The sequence below is a fragment of the Lampetra planeri genome, chromosome 2 (assembly GCF_965212315.1).
Source record: "Lampetra planeri chromosome 2, kcLamPlan1.2.h2, whole genome shotgun sequence".
Lineage (NCBI taxonomy): Eukaryota > Metazoa > Chordata > Hyperoartia > Petromyzontiformes > Petromyzontidae > Lampetra > Lampetra planeri.
In genome coordinates, this window is record NC_136108.1 from 32297558 (window position 1) to 32312479 (window position 14922).

At 41.5% G+C, this 14922-nt stretch overlaps 1 protein-coding gene across 2 annotated transcripts in view; it reads left to right on the top strand.

The window, feature by feature from the left end:
• The window catches only part of WDR35 (WD repeat domain 35), a 24929-nt gene continuing 10007 nt past the window's right edge, over window positions 1-14922 (top strand). The window contains exons 1-18 of one of the 2 annotated variants that reach the window (XM_078613203.1): window positions 1-146; window positions 1855-1972; window positions 2891-2965; window positions 3076-3168; window positions 3602-3730; window positions 4324-4457; window positions 5569-5734; window positions 6544-6689; window positions 7361-7486; window positions 8107-8292; window positions 9730-9790; window positions 9979-10123; window positions 10535-10604; window positions 10728-10781; window positions 11438-11547; window positions 12605-12863; window positions 13228-13308; window positions 13650-13786. In XM_078613203.1, coding sequence (XP_078469329.1) covers window positions 123-146; window positions 1855-1972; window positions 2891-2965; window positions 3076-3168; window positions 3602-3730; window positions 4324-4457; window positions 5569-5734; window positions 6544-6689; window positions 7361-7486; window positions 8107-8292; window positions 9730-9790; window positions 9979-10123; window positions 10535-10604; window positions 10728-10781; window positions 11438-11547; window positions 12605-12863; window positions 13228-13308; window positions 13650-13786 — 2114 coding nt within the window. In that variant the 5' untranslated portion in view covers window positions 1-122. Of the gene's footprint in view, window positions 147-1854; window positions 1973-2890; window positions 2966-3075; window positions 3169-3601; window positions 3731-4323; window positions 4458-5568; window positions 5735-6388; window positions 6414-6543; window positions 6690-7360; window positions 7487-8106; window positions 8293-9729; window positions 9791-9978; window positions 10124-10534; window positions 10605-10727; window positions 10782-11437; window positions 11548-12604; window positions 12864-13227; window positions 13309-13649; window positions 13787-14922 lie in introns of those variants that run through there. The other variant, XM_078613213.1, reaches the window with a different exon arrangement.

Genomic DNA, 14922 nt, shown 5'->3' on the forward strand with positions numbered 1-14922 from the left:
ACGGAAACGCCGCGACGAGCTTGGCGGGCGCCCCAACCAGCGCAGCGATTGTTGAAACTTGTTGAAGTATTTACAAATATATAAGAGTTGTTGGCGTAATTGCTGACTTCCTCTGCGCCGCGATGTTTGTCTACTTAAGTAAAAAGGTGCGGAGTTGTTGTTGCTGTTGCTGCTTTACTCGCTCGCGCGTCACTTTGGGGCCAAAGGCCTACGGCGGCGAGACCTGTCTGGTGCTAGCGAGATGTTTGGGGGTTTTCAGTGTTCGATAAAATACAATCGAGTGCATTATTATTCTTAGTATTAAAACTAACCTTGTAATGCATTTAAGCTCATTGTGTTAGTCGATGCTGGTAATTATTAAAAAACTGTTTGTCTTTAATTCGTTATAATTCGCGACGGGTTTTTTGGGAATATTGGCTGGTTTATTCCAGGATGTTTCTGTTATGCGTCGTCGCTTTAAGATGTTCTGTGTTCATTTCTTGTTTGTTGCGGTTGCACCCGACTTAAGGGCCGCATGGATCACAGGGCTATACCAAATAAATGAAACTTGAAACGGAGGCTGATGATCCTGCAGTAGGGTGATCTTGCATGAGCTGTCAACCAATACGGTTTATCCCGTATTCTTGTACAGGATAATTGAGTTTTCAGGTCCATGCGGCGAACAGCCTTTGCGATACGGGCAAAAAACTGTTTTTGCCTATTTATTTGTGTTTCTCCCTTGTGATGGGACTTTGTAGGATGAACGTTGAGATTTATAAGGGCACGGGGTCACCAATAAGGTCTGAATTTCTCTGTAATATGGTAGGGCACTGATATGTGTGATCTTCGCACGGCTGATGTTAAGATGGAGCAACTGTACATTTTACATAATGCATAATTTCGATTTGAAGCTTTCGTGACTGCAGGGATTCATCTTCTTGGTTCTTTCGGTAAAGTCACGTAGAAGGGAAGTAATAAAATAATAAAAATAAAACATATTTTTATTATTTTATTACTTCCCTTCTACGTGACTTTACCGAAAGAACCAAGAAGATAATGCATAATGTTATATAATCATCAGTTTATGTTGTCGCACATCGCTACCCCATCCATTGATGATGAATGTCAACAGTGGTTGTCCCATTGACAGGCCTGCCGCGCCATGGGAATGTGTAATTACCACCACTAGTTCATAGTTGTGCATAGGAGATGAGTGGACAACCGCTTAGTTTATGTACTCTTAAGTTGAAGGGAGGTGACAAAACTGTCAATCGGCAATGTTTGTATGCCAAGGGCGATTATTGAAGGCGGATCGGGATCAAGATGAGTGCTTTTTGAAAAGTTTATTATATCATCAAGAAATACAAATGTGCCCGAAGAACGAAGGTTTCATTCATTGCATATTCCCGTTTACGGCATCGTAAACATGAACATTGACAAAGAAAATGAGGCACAAGCTAAACCGCTTTGTAAATAATCACGGAGAGATTCGTACTTGGAATTGAACTGAGCGACATCGTATTGACTGTTAAAGAAAGTTGATTTGGTCAGGACACTTTGCTCGTAGGGATGATGACCGATGGACATGACTGGTGACAATGTCAGCCAAAGGAGAAACACGCCTTAGAGGGCGATCACCAGAGAGATGGCATGACAAGATCAGTTCATGTGTTGCCATGAGATAGATTGGGCCATTGCAAAATAGTGCGAAGGTAGGGAAGGAATTAATCTAGCAGTGGATAGATTAAGGGCAATGATATTAAATGATAATTGAAACAATACCTTATGGAGTTATCGGAGAATGTATTTGGGAGTGAAGATTATTAGAAATAGCTTCCTAATGAGGTTAAATCCTCTGTATGCTGGATTCCTCAGATCTCTATCCCAAATAGCACCAAGCTGCGCTGCGTGGCCTGGAATAAAGAACTGGGTTACATAGCCTGTGGAGGGGAGGATGGACTGCTTAAGATTCTAAAGTTGGAATCTCAGACAGGTAAGACCAGATCACCAAAGATAGCCCATATTTATCGATAGATTTAGACGCATTGATTTTCATTTAAAACTTGCTCACAGTGGCATTGCAAGGGATATTCGCATATTCGCATTAGCAGTGGTATTAGACAAAGTGGACTTGTGGTGGGAAGACACGTGCAATAGAATAGTAGCTGTACAGTGAATTCTGGTATAATGGAATCAATTGTATGAGAAGGGATGGTTGAATCTAAATACATTTGCTGAAATTTAAAAATATTTTTTTATAATTATTTTTGGTGATCAGAATGTACATGATTTTTCCCCGAAATAATTTCAGTGACAACAATAAGTTTTACGAGTCGAAATAGTTTTGTTTTAAAATTATTCCAAATATACATGACATTTTCAGACAGATATAACATCTGCGTGGATTGAAAATATTCGTGAAAATGTATATATATTTAGCTGTGCAAGCTATAGCTCACAACTCGTGAATTCTGAAAAAAAATCCTTTATGTTTTATTACCTTTACACAGTAGGGGTGCACCATCCCCCAAGCCTGCATGTGACTGGTGTATGATAGTCAAACTGATATGTTTTTTAAATAGTTGGAATGCCAAATAAAGTGCTAAACTCAATGGAATATGATGAGTTTTATCATTGGTGAGCAGAATTAAGATGGTCAACTAAATGTGTTTGAAGACCCGATTTTAATAATCATAAGTAGCCCATATTTGAATCCAGGATATCAGCAGTGCCAGCTCAGATTTCTATAAGAGTGATTCGGCCACCTTTACCTATTTATCTATTGAACAGGATGGTTTTCAAAATCTTAAATGCAGCATCGTACTATTATGATCACATTTTGCCACCTTCGTGTGTTAAATGGAGATATATAACACGTAATATGTCAATGGTCATTCACCCATGTATGTAGGTGAAGATGCTAAACTCAAAGGGTTGGCAGCACCAAGCAACCTATCATTGAACCAAACTATGGAGGGCCACAGTGGTAAGTCAGAATTTTATCGACACTATAATAATGGTGACCTAAATTTATTAAATTGAAGCTGTTTTATGGTTTAATTGATGATGGTAATAATGCAACATTGGTGTTTGTAGGGGCAGTGCAGGTATTGGCGTGGAATGAGCATTATCAGAAGCTCACTAGCAGTGACCAGAATGGCCTCATCATTGTGTGGATGCTTTATAAGGGTGAGTACTTAGAGTAGTTATTTTAACATTTCATGTTGACATTAATGACATGCTAGAGAGCTCAGAAAACAAATGGGTGGCAAGCATCCACCTGCAGTATAACGGAATATGTCTGATTGGCACATATCCGCTCTGAAGAATTAACCCAGTCCAGTATTTGCGCATGATGTAACTAATTTTTGATAGATGTTCAGAAATTTGACTATTTCACGTGCAGGAATGTGTTTTTTTATAACTCGCACACATTTGCTAAAGCAGAGTAACGTGTTTCTAAAGCAGAGTAATGCATTTCCAGTAACCTATTTAACTATTATGTTCGATCGAAGTTTATATATCTGACCTTTACACAAGAACCACCTATATTTCAATCCCCAGTGAATCGGATATTCGACATTGTACATTATATTAATAATTACTATCTTGACAAACTTAGGCTTGTGGTACGAGGAGATGATAAACAACCGAAATAAGTCCATGGTGAGGAGCATGTGCTGGAACCTGGATGGACAGAAGATTTGCATCGTCTATGAGGATGGAGCTGTCATTGTGGGATCGGTGGACGGTGAGAGATTTGCAGGAAATGTCTTTGGCAAAAGGTGAACTTGTATCTGCAAGCCTTATAAGGGCATACATCATAGGCATTTAAGGATTCACCCTGCTCCACCCCATTTTAATGGGACCAGAACAAAAATTAGTATTGCCTAAGGTAGCAAAACTTTATTAGTATATGGACAAAACGAGTAAATTATTTGATAACCCACTCATTTCAAATGGTTATGTTATTCACTGTTATTGGCCACGTAAAAAAATTGGAACCATAAGAGTGATGCCATCTCATGTGGTACCGGGAAGTGAAATACGGTATCTGGTCTGGGCTCATGAACTACCTTTGCTATTTGGGGACAATTATTCTCTGTCTTGTTTGTAATGTTTCGTCTGTCTTTGTTCTTTCTAGTTTTAACTTGTTAATTTCCAAAGCCTGAAGGCAATACTTGCATATAACTTTGAGAAATTGTTAACAGTTCATACTTACACAATTTGCTACATGTATTGTGAGTGTAAGATTAATAACATTCTGACGTTTTAAAATAACCTTTAAATATGACTTTCCTGATGCCCACTCTTAAAATAACAAAAATGCTTTGTGCCATCAAGGAAACCGCATATGGGGGAAGGAACTGAAGGGCATACAGCTTTGTCATGCTGCATGGTCGCCAGATGGACGGACGCTGCTGTTTGGGATGGCCAATGGAGAAGTCCACATCTATGACAACACAGGCAACTTTGTGGTCAGCTTCGCAGCAGTGACAAAGCACCCTGGTTTTGACGGGCATCAAAACTTGAAACATTGGGGCTGATGAGCTTTTACATGTCATTGAAATTCCACCTCGCTGTCTCAAGCACATATATAAGCAGAACTCCATTTTATATCAATGCATACAAATACAAATGTGTTTATTCCATGAGCTTAGACCAATATTATCAAGCTGCATTTGTTTAGGAAAACTCTGGACTTTTTTTTACCTGGATTTCATTAGTAGCGTCAGGTTTGTTAAACAAATGCTGCTAAATTTTCAAATGTCATTGGTAAGGTTACTCCATATAAACTGCAGGACCCCCACACGCATTCAGAAAACAGATTATTCACGATCTCAATTAAATAATCTGCCAACAATGGCCAATTTTTCTTCTATTGGCCAATTTTATCTCCTATTAATCATAGAAACTTAACTTGGGTTTTGAGGCCCTCTAGATACCTATAGTAGTGCCACAGTCAGATTCTCTAATAGAAGATGCAATTCAACAGATAAATCTAGGCCTTGTTTTGTGCATGCATACCTTTACTACTTGTCCTGGGCTATACAACACAACTCTGAAATGTCATGAGAGATATATTTTAAATTTATAATCGTGTCATTATGGTCCACTTTTTTTTTCTCAATAACGAAGTTTCATATTCATATCAGATGACCTGGGAAACACAGCTTAGATGATGTATCTAAAAAATGAGGTTAATTTGCCTTTTGGGTTGTTTATTTATTATTTTATGTTGGAGGCAGTTGCTAATTTCAAGGTTGGTGAGATAGTGGACATCTTCAGGAATAGCTTGGTGACTATTTTAAATGCTGCTGGTGAATTGTGAAAGCGGGCAGTGGTGTACTATGTAGTCCGTGGTTTTAGATTGGTGACTGCACTCACACTTTTGGCTAGTCTTAATTTCTGTTGGTGTAAGTAGATATCTGCAACTGCCGTGCAGTGTTCTCAATTCAATACAGACCATTGCCTTGCAAGCTGTTGTTCTGTGCCATCTTCCTTTGAGGTTTATCGACGTGTTTCAATGTTTATAATGGAAATTTGGGCGGTTGTTTCATTGTCACTTTTTATCGGGAACTCCCACAGGCCAAGATGTCGCTGCAGTGTCTGGCAGAAGCGACCGGAGTTGTGAGCATCGCCGGGTTACATTGGTACGATGGGCGGGAGGGCTTCGTGGACCCTGGCTGTCCCTGCCTGGCCATCTGCTTTGATAACGGGCGCTTCCAGATCATGCGCCATGAAAATGATGAAAGTAAGCTTCTCTTTGACACCGATGAACGCTGCTGTCGCCAAAGGTTGAATTTGTCCTTCACTTGTTTTTGTTGCCTTTCTAGGACGTACATTTATAGGTAACAAATAACATTGCTGATGTTACAACTGAACAGTGCTTCTGCAAACCTTAATGGGACCTCTGTAGATCCTTGGTTGAATTTCAGGATGTTTGGGTGATGATTTTATACTGAGAGACAGAAAGCGGTGCCCGTGGATTTGAAAAAATATTCAGGTTAGAAGCATCATATTGACTGTTAATAAAAGTAAGTCGACTTGGGAAGGACATGTCACAAGAAGAGATAGTGGCAGCCAATAGAGACACTATGCCACGAAGATTGAGCAATGATAACCAGTTCATAGGCAGGTACAATATGGAGTGTTACTTCACAGGACCGGGAGATGGAGGTGGTTTGTAGAGGCTTGTAGAGGCCTTCATATATCGGTGGATTGATCATGGCTGATGATCATACTATGCTTATTGAAAAAGGTTACCGTATTCTCCAGATTAAAACGTGCACTTTTTCCACTGAAAAGGAAGGCAAAAGTTGGAGGTGCATCTTATTATCCGGTAGGTATTTTTGTTTGACTAAATTTACATCATTACCGAGCACAAGTTTGGGGTGTGTCTTTTCAGAGCATCTTTTTACCTGGAGAATACGGTAATGTATGCAGATGTGAGAAAAAATATCACTTTTTTTTTTAAGATTACATGTAAGTTTGCATTCTGGGGTGTTGCTGGGCAGCACACAACAATCCGGTTATTTATCTCTGCATCTGTGTTTGGCACAGAGCCTGTTCTGATAGATGCAGGCATGACGGTGATGAGCATCCAGTGGAACCACTGCGGCAGTGTTCTGGCAGTGGCCGGATCACAGAGAGCTTATGGCCAGGATAAGGAATTCAACCTGGTGCAGTTTTACACGCCATTTGGCGAGGTGAGTGATGCTGAGTGACAAGCTCTTACTCAATTCCGTCAACAATGCAGCTGGTGTTCTACCCAGTAACATTTTTGGCCATAGTTTGGCCTACGACCAAATTACCATGAATGTGCCCGATCTTATCAGATCTCAAAATCTAAGCAGTTGTGAGCCTGTATAGTGCTTTGATGGGTGACCACCATGCATAACCAGTGTTATAGGCTCCAAGGCTGCTTGCTGTGCAGCAGAGGATAGTGTGGCAAAATCTGTTATATTGTGTTTCTATGTTTCCACGTATATACTCCGCATCTTCACCAACCCTGCATTGACCAGCATCGTGAAGTATGGTCAATTATCCCCTGCAACTCGCACGGCATGTGGGGACCCTCATCCAGCAATAAATTGACAGGGGGTTGTACATTTATAATGTTGTAATTTTGCCAATTGCTAACTAGCACTCTGTGCATCTAAAATAAATCCAAACTATAATAATGTTGAATATGCTTAATGGATAGATTGTGTGATTCACTATCGTAAGGTCGCAAGTTTGCTGTCCCAGGAATGTAAATGAGAGATGACTCTCTCCACGTTTTTGTTGAGCAGGAAACCACGTTGACTTTTATTTAGTATGCAGGGTAGGAGCCCGTGGTTTCGCCCTGTGTGAGCGCATTATGCACATGTCCCTGCAGCACCTGAGAAGTCTGAAGATGCCAGGGAAACACCTGTCTGCCCTAGCCTGGGAGGGGGGCGGCCTACGCATCGCTCTGGGTGTTGACTCCTTCCTTTACTTTGCAAACATCCGCCCAGATTACAAGGTAATTTGATTGCTTTCGCTGGAGCCACACTTACGCACAGTGTACAAGGCTACCACAAGCCCGTTATGCAGTGCATTGAAATCCACAATCCAACATGCTTGAGCTGGATGCTTTCCAACTCAGAAGGAAAGTGTTTGAACATTAGCGCTGTCCGTATGTCCATTTGTATGTAGCATGGGGTTAGAGTAACTCTCGTAAATATGTTCCTTTATATGTACAATTTTTGTTTCTGTTGTTATTCTGGACTTACCCTGTATAAAATCGGGAAATTCAGAAAAATGTTACCAAAAACATGGCAATTAAAAACCCAGAGATAATGGGTGAAGGTTTTCCGCCACTGCGAGAACGTTGCTCTCCATGTGTGCACTCGCCTCCCATATAATTACCTGTGACAATCTTACGATGTCACATATATATGTTAAACTTCTTTCGCACCGTACGTAGCCAACTGTGCTAATCGGAGGTGCCATGTGATGTGTAACGTCTCATTCTGTGACTCAGAAAGTATCGTTACAATCACTAATGAAATAGCTGCGCTTCCGAGGACAAACGCTTGTTGGAAAGCAATGCAGGCTGTCACGTAACGTGTCACTGCCCCGCTCCCTGCATTTTCTTCACAGTGGGGCTACTGCTCCAACACGGTGGTGTATGCGTACACCAAGCCTGAGCGCACGGAATACTGCGTGGTGTTCTGGGACACCAAGCACAGCGAGAAGACGCTGAAGTATGTGCGCAGCCTGCTGTCCGTGACGGCGTGTGGTGATTACTGCGTGCTGGCCACGCGCGCTGAAGACACTCAGGCACAGGTGACGATCCGCCTCGCTTGGCAGCGGTGCACGCCTTGCTTTGCAATGGTCTTGCCTTAAAAACAGCCTCTTGTTGCTGATTATAGTCACTTCATGATCATCCATGGATTAGCCCCCTGTATACCGCTACAGTTTCATCTTGATATTTGCCCCTTTATGTGACCTGTGCTCCTGCAACAAGGCATTCCTGTCAGTGCCCTTTCAATCTCCATTCAACGGGGGATTACCCCGGTTAGTGTTTCCCCCGTCTAGAATGTTCCTCTCCTTGGGTATGCACACTGCTGAATACCTCATTCTGTTCGAATCGAGGATAAAGAATTTCTTAATTGCATCTGCCCGTGACTGTCTCTTTGTGAAGTGTCTTCATAAGCAGCCTTATTGTGTCGTGTCCTTCTTTGTCATGTAGACTTCTTACATTTCTAATTTCTGAAAAAAAATCCCAATAAATACGCTGTTTGTTCTACCAGGCCACTCATTGTGCATGCCCCCCCCCCTTCCTTTACATCATCTTAAGATACAGTCATGCTTAAACTCTTTGTAATTACAAATTGTATTATGTTATGCACGGCGTGTTAATTGGGCTGCTTGTGCTGCTGATTGTAGTCTGATGGTGCAACTGCATTCATGTATTAATGTTCGTGAATATCTCTGTTCATAGAAGCAGGATGCATAGCATCATGAGTTTTATATTCCACGTTTAACCACATTAACTCGAACGGGTATTTGCAAAAAAACTGTTGTAAATTTCCAAGAAATCGTTCAACATGGCATCATGCAGGGTGGCTCTAGTGTGAATGAAAATGTGAATTGAGTTATACCATTTGTTTAGCTAAGTCTTTGTGTAGTGTGTACTAAATATTTAATTGGTGCATTTAATTATGATTCTGTCTTATATTTGCCTTGCAAACAAGGAGGAAGGCGTAACTGATTCTGTGGTTGATATGGTAATTTCCTTATTATATTTTCCATTTCATCATACGGTATATATATAAATCTGAACACTGCTGTGGATGTTGCAAGATAATACTAAAATCCCAATTGTCATAAATAAGAAATGTTCCACATCAAGCACATTATTCATTTCTGAACATTGACTCCATATTTCTTTGACGTTCATATGTGGTGTGTCATTGTCAGTTCTGGCAAAGAGTAGAGCCAGCTTCATATCTTGACTAAACGTCTTGGTGAATTTTCTTATGATTGGTAGTGGAAATATCGCCACTTTTTTGACAATCTGAACAAAATGAACATTCCATAATATGTGAATCATTTTCTATACCTCAATCACCACAACAGACACCACCATGCCAATATCAGTGAGGATAAGGCATTGGTATATTTAAACTGTAACTTAAGACATGACCCTAATCAACTTAAGCAGATTGATGTTGCATTTTATCAACCACTGTAGATGTCTGTTGTAACTGTCCTCCACAGTACGTCCTGGTGCTGTGCAACTCTATTGGAACTCCACAGGACTCCAAGTACATTGACATTGGTAATTATCATTTCTTATTGGTACAGCCGTGGATTAACGCTTACGAATGAACCCCACCGGCGACCAGTTATTGAAGCTGATTTAAAGTTGGTAAGACGAGTATTTGAATCTGTGTCAAGTTTTCTACGCCGATGGTCTGGCCATCTCCCACGTTACGGATGTAGCTCTTTATTAAATCTCTCTGACAGAACCTCTGTACGTGGCCATGACACACTCCCACGTCATCGCAGCATCCAAGAACGCTTTCTACGTGTGGCAGTACCGTGTGGCGAAAAAAATAACCGGCCTGGAAATCAACCAAGTGGCCCGGTCTCGTCGTGACGGCAAAGAGAAGTGACCAGCTCTATGCCTCTACATTCATGCTGCATTGTTTTGCATTCCTGTGTTTGTCACGATTTTGGATTCGATTTTTTTCACGTGTCCAACTTTTAATTGTTAATACAGTTTCTGGACACAGACCCAAAGGCCCAACATGTCAAGCAACCAGCATCGCACACCACTCTCAAAGTTTCAATAGACAAGAGTTTACACATTTCTTGAATTGAGCAAGGTTATAAGAGGAAACGATGAGAAGGAATTGCAAACTTGATGCCATTGTTAAAGACAGTGCCCCGTTGATGTTTGCGGTAAAATAAATTGCCAATGTCTCGTGTGTTTGGTGGTTGCACATTCTGTCCTCTTGTAAAATACACATAAATGAAATTGATGATGATGATAATAATGAAAATGTTGTTTCCCTTGAAGGATTTTTCACGTGGATGACCAACCTACAGGAGCTGTTGATAGCATGCCGGACATCAGCAAAGCAACAATTGTATGCTTTTTTTTTATTACAGGCTATACTTAATGTAGCACATGCTGTTTTAACAACACACTTGGTTGTTGACTTGGTATGTTTTGGTGAATGTGCAGGATAATGCCTCTGTTTTCCTTGCAGGCAACTAAAGACCCAATTTGCTGCATCACAGCTTCAGACAAAACCCTGCTCGTGGTCAGTTCCAACAACCAAAAACACCTCCGATTAGCACTGGTGGCTACGCACGCTACAAAAGAAGTTGAACATACATATACATAAAGGATGTTAATTTTGGAGCTTTCGTGACTGCAGGAATTATTCTTTGGTTCTTTCGAAAGAACCAAAGAATAAAGCATGTTTTTACATTCGACCACAAAGGTCAAATTTCTCTGCCATCACCATTTACCGAGTAGAACTTTTAAAGCAACAGTGAGTGATTATACAAAATGCTTTTATGTAAAAATAATTTAACTCCTCTTTCAGGGAAGTGTAGCTGGAATGCACATTGTGCCTTTAGATCTACTACCTCCCATCACTGTCATTAACGAGATGCATCTGTAGTTTTTGTATTTGGTGTTTTAGGCTTTAACAATTCACCTAGCTTTCTGTCGTGACGGATTTGTGTGATTTGTGTATATGAAGAATTCGCATGTGCTCTGTCTTGTGTGCTATTAGCCTAAAAGCAGCAACAACGTATGACATGCATATCAATTTGCAAAAGTCACAAATAATCGATTCTTACGAGCACAATTCAAAGTCTACTGTGAGTATAAACGTATATTTGAATCGATTAATTACTACATTGTTACGTATGACTATATTGCGTCTTATATATTTTGTTTTTGTGGCAGGCAAGAGAGTCGGGCACCCTGCAGCGCTACAGCCTGCCAAACGTGGGCTTGGTGCAGAACTATGTTGCCTCTGCCCGGCCATACCGCCTCTCCCTCAACTGCAACTCCACGTAAGTGCACAAAGAAGCATTGAGAGACACGTGCTTGGAATTACATGTAGAGATAGAGAAACACATGAATTAGTGTACGTGCACGTATGTATGTTGAACTTCTTTCGCAGTCTACGCAGTCAACCATGCTAATCGGAGGTGCGGGTGAAAGACAAAAAAATAAACACGAAAACACAGATTCATGACATCATTCAAACGATTAATAAAAGTAAGTGAGCTTGGGAAGAACACGTTGCTGGAAGGAATAGTGGATGATAGTCAAGAGTAATGACAACAAACACAATGCATCCAACAGGAGATCCATCAAGGAAACTGAGTGATGAATCGGCTTGTGTGCTTATCTCGCAATATTGTAAGAGATGGTGGTGGATTGGGAAGGCCTTTATCCAGCATTTCGATTGACCATGGTTGATGATGGCTATGATGTAAGTGTCTGCACCTCTACCTGGTGGCATTGTATGCCCATATAGGCTAGAATGACAAGTGTATAGACTGCCGTTACGCACAAAGTTTTAATGATCCGCATTATATTTAATATTTGGTTTTGCGAAGACTATTGAAAAAAATAATTGAGAGATGCATGTTTGAAATTAAACGTAGAGATGCAAATCAGAGGCGTAATATTGACTATTAATAAACGTAAGAGAGCTTGAGCAGCGTACATTGCGAGAGGGTATGATTTCTGGTGGACAAGACTATATACAAACTGGCAGCCAAAAGAGAGATTGTGCCCACCGTTGAGATGAAGCAATGAGATACGTTCAAGTGTAGGAGTGACGTGGATTGTGGCATTGCAGGACCATGAGTGGTGGTGATTAGATGGCTAGGTCTTCCTCTGACAATGTATTGACACAGGAAGATGATAATGATGCTGTTTAATTTGTTTACGATAACTTTAGAATCGTACTTTTATAATATTTGGCTGCTATAAAGTTTCTCGTGATAATCCACTTAAGCAAAAATTTGTGGTCAGGTCGCTTCTGAAAAAGAGGTATATAGCTCAGTGGGCCTTACCTGGTAAAATAAAAAAAATAGTTTCGTTTTTTTCTGTTATCAGCCGTCTGGCAGTGGTGGACATCTCAGGCGTGCTTACCATCCTCGACTTGGAGGCTGGCGGCTCACTGATGGGCTCTGAATCCGGCTCGGATGCGGGAGGTGGTGCAGGGGCAACGGGAGTTGCCCCAGGGCATCCGCGGGACCCCATCGGGTTCGAGCGCAAGGACGTGTGGGATGTGCGCTGGGCGGCCGATAACCCCGACCTGTTCGCGATGATGGAGAAGACGCGCATGTATGTGTTCCGCAACCTTGACCCTGAGGTAAGCTGGACAGCGCTATCGTGTTGCTGTTTCCGGTTTAACTGTCCGAGTTGCTGGAGGCGTTTAGACAAATCTAGAATGGTACTACTATGTAGGTTTTCGCCATCGTGCTGTATACATCTAGTTTTAAAGCTGGTCTGATTGCTCTGTATAACTATTATGTATTTTATGTAAAATCATGGAATTTTTTTTTTCTAGACACTTAGAAATTCTATTATGGAGATCCTTACTGAAAATTGATTTGCTAATTAAGGCAGATGGAACACAAAGATTTTATTTGCAAAAATAACATACATTCGCCTGAATTATGTCCACTGCAGTGTATTAGATTCATTTTTTTATTGTAACTCATCCTTCCCAACAGGAGCCCATCCAAACATCTGGATACATTTGCAGCTTTGAGGATCTGGAGATCAAATCTGTACTCATGGATGAGATCTTAAGGGTGAGAAACCTTGATTATATTTGATAGGCAATCACAACATTGTAATGAGATAACACTTGTTTTAGAAGTTTGTGACCATGCATCATTATGAATGTTGTATTCTGGAATAGTGTTACAGTGATAATTCGTGTGAGGAATTGAGTGGCTAGTCCTGCTCAGGCTTTCATTATGTAATATTTTCAAAGCCCTCCTTTTCATATTGCACACAGCCTGGGTCTGTGGATCAGCAATCCATTTGTAAAAGAAAAAAAAAATCCAAACAGCTTATAAGAGAAACCTTGATTGATTTTGCGAGATTTTCATGGATCACCACATACGTGCGTTTTGCTGCTGCCATACAGGACCCAGAGCACCCAAACAAGGAGTGCGTGGCAAACTTTGAGGTGCGCTCACTGAGAGACAGCCGGGCCCTGGTGGAGAACGTGGGCATAGAGGAGGCCTCGCAGTTCATCGAGGACAACCCTCACCCTCGACTCTGGTGGGTTGTAAATCGCACCCGTACACTGCACTAAACATTGGCATTGTTTTATCCGGGCTTAATTTCAGCCTGGGTCTGTGGATCAGCAACCCACTATTTTTTTAATATAAAGTATAAATAAATATTTCAATTCTGATTCTGACATAATTCCAATCTACTACATCTAGTATACCGCTATAAGTGACTCGATACTAGTCACGTGCGTATTACAACATCGACCCAGAATAAAGACCTGCGGCCAGTTGCCGAACATTTCTTCACTGAACTTTGCCCTTGGCACTCATTTACATTGCAAACTAAGACAGAATATAACTTAAGATATTTTATGTAACTACCACTGTCTCCTGGAAACAGACTTGATTTGCTTTACTTTAGATCATTGCTCACTCCTTTGTTCTTTATTTCTTCGCATTATTTATTTATCCAGGAAAAGCATGGCTTTTTTTCACAGGAAATGGGTCATGTATTGGGTTGTTTGGCATGCTAATTTCTAAGGATTTTTTGTATATGGGAGGAAACAGGAGTATCCAGAGAACACATTCCTGCAGAGGGAGCTGGTAGGAACGTTGGGTTGCTCGGTCAATGGCCAGGGTCAAAGGCGGCGTGGTGTATTCCGCAAATATGGCCGACTGTGAGGGCGGGCACAAGCCGGCGTGAGTAGGTTAAACGTTGAGGTGTATAAGGGCACCACGGGGTGACCAGCCCCTCCCCACCCAGCCCCACCCCTCCCACCCCCCACCCAGCCCCACCCTCCCCACCCAGCCCCTCCCCACTCAGCCCCTCCCCACCCTCCCCTCTCCACCCAGCCCCCACCCCTCCCATTTTTGGATGCACGATGGACGGACACAATAATCCCCTGTGGGCTGGTGGAACCAGGTGGTTCCTACCAGTAAAAACAATACATGAGGAGATAACACCGCAAGGTATCCGCAGATGGGCTAAACTCATTTAATGTGCTGCCATCTCATAGTCACCTTACAGCCCAGCAGGTTTGGTTGTTTCACAAACCTGTGTGATCCACCAACTATTGCCTACAGGTTGCAGCATTACAAGTTTGCACTCCACATTATGAACACGTGTATTGCAAATATGCAGAGGCTATCTGCTTAGTGAGTAAACCTGCTTACATAACACAT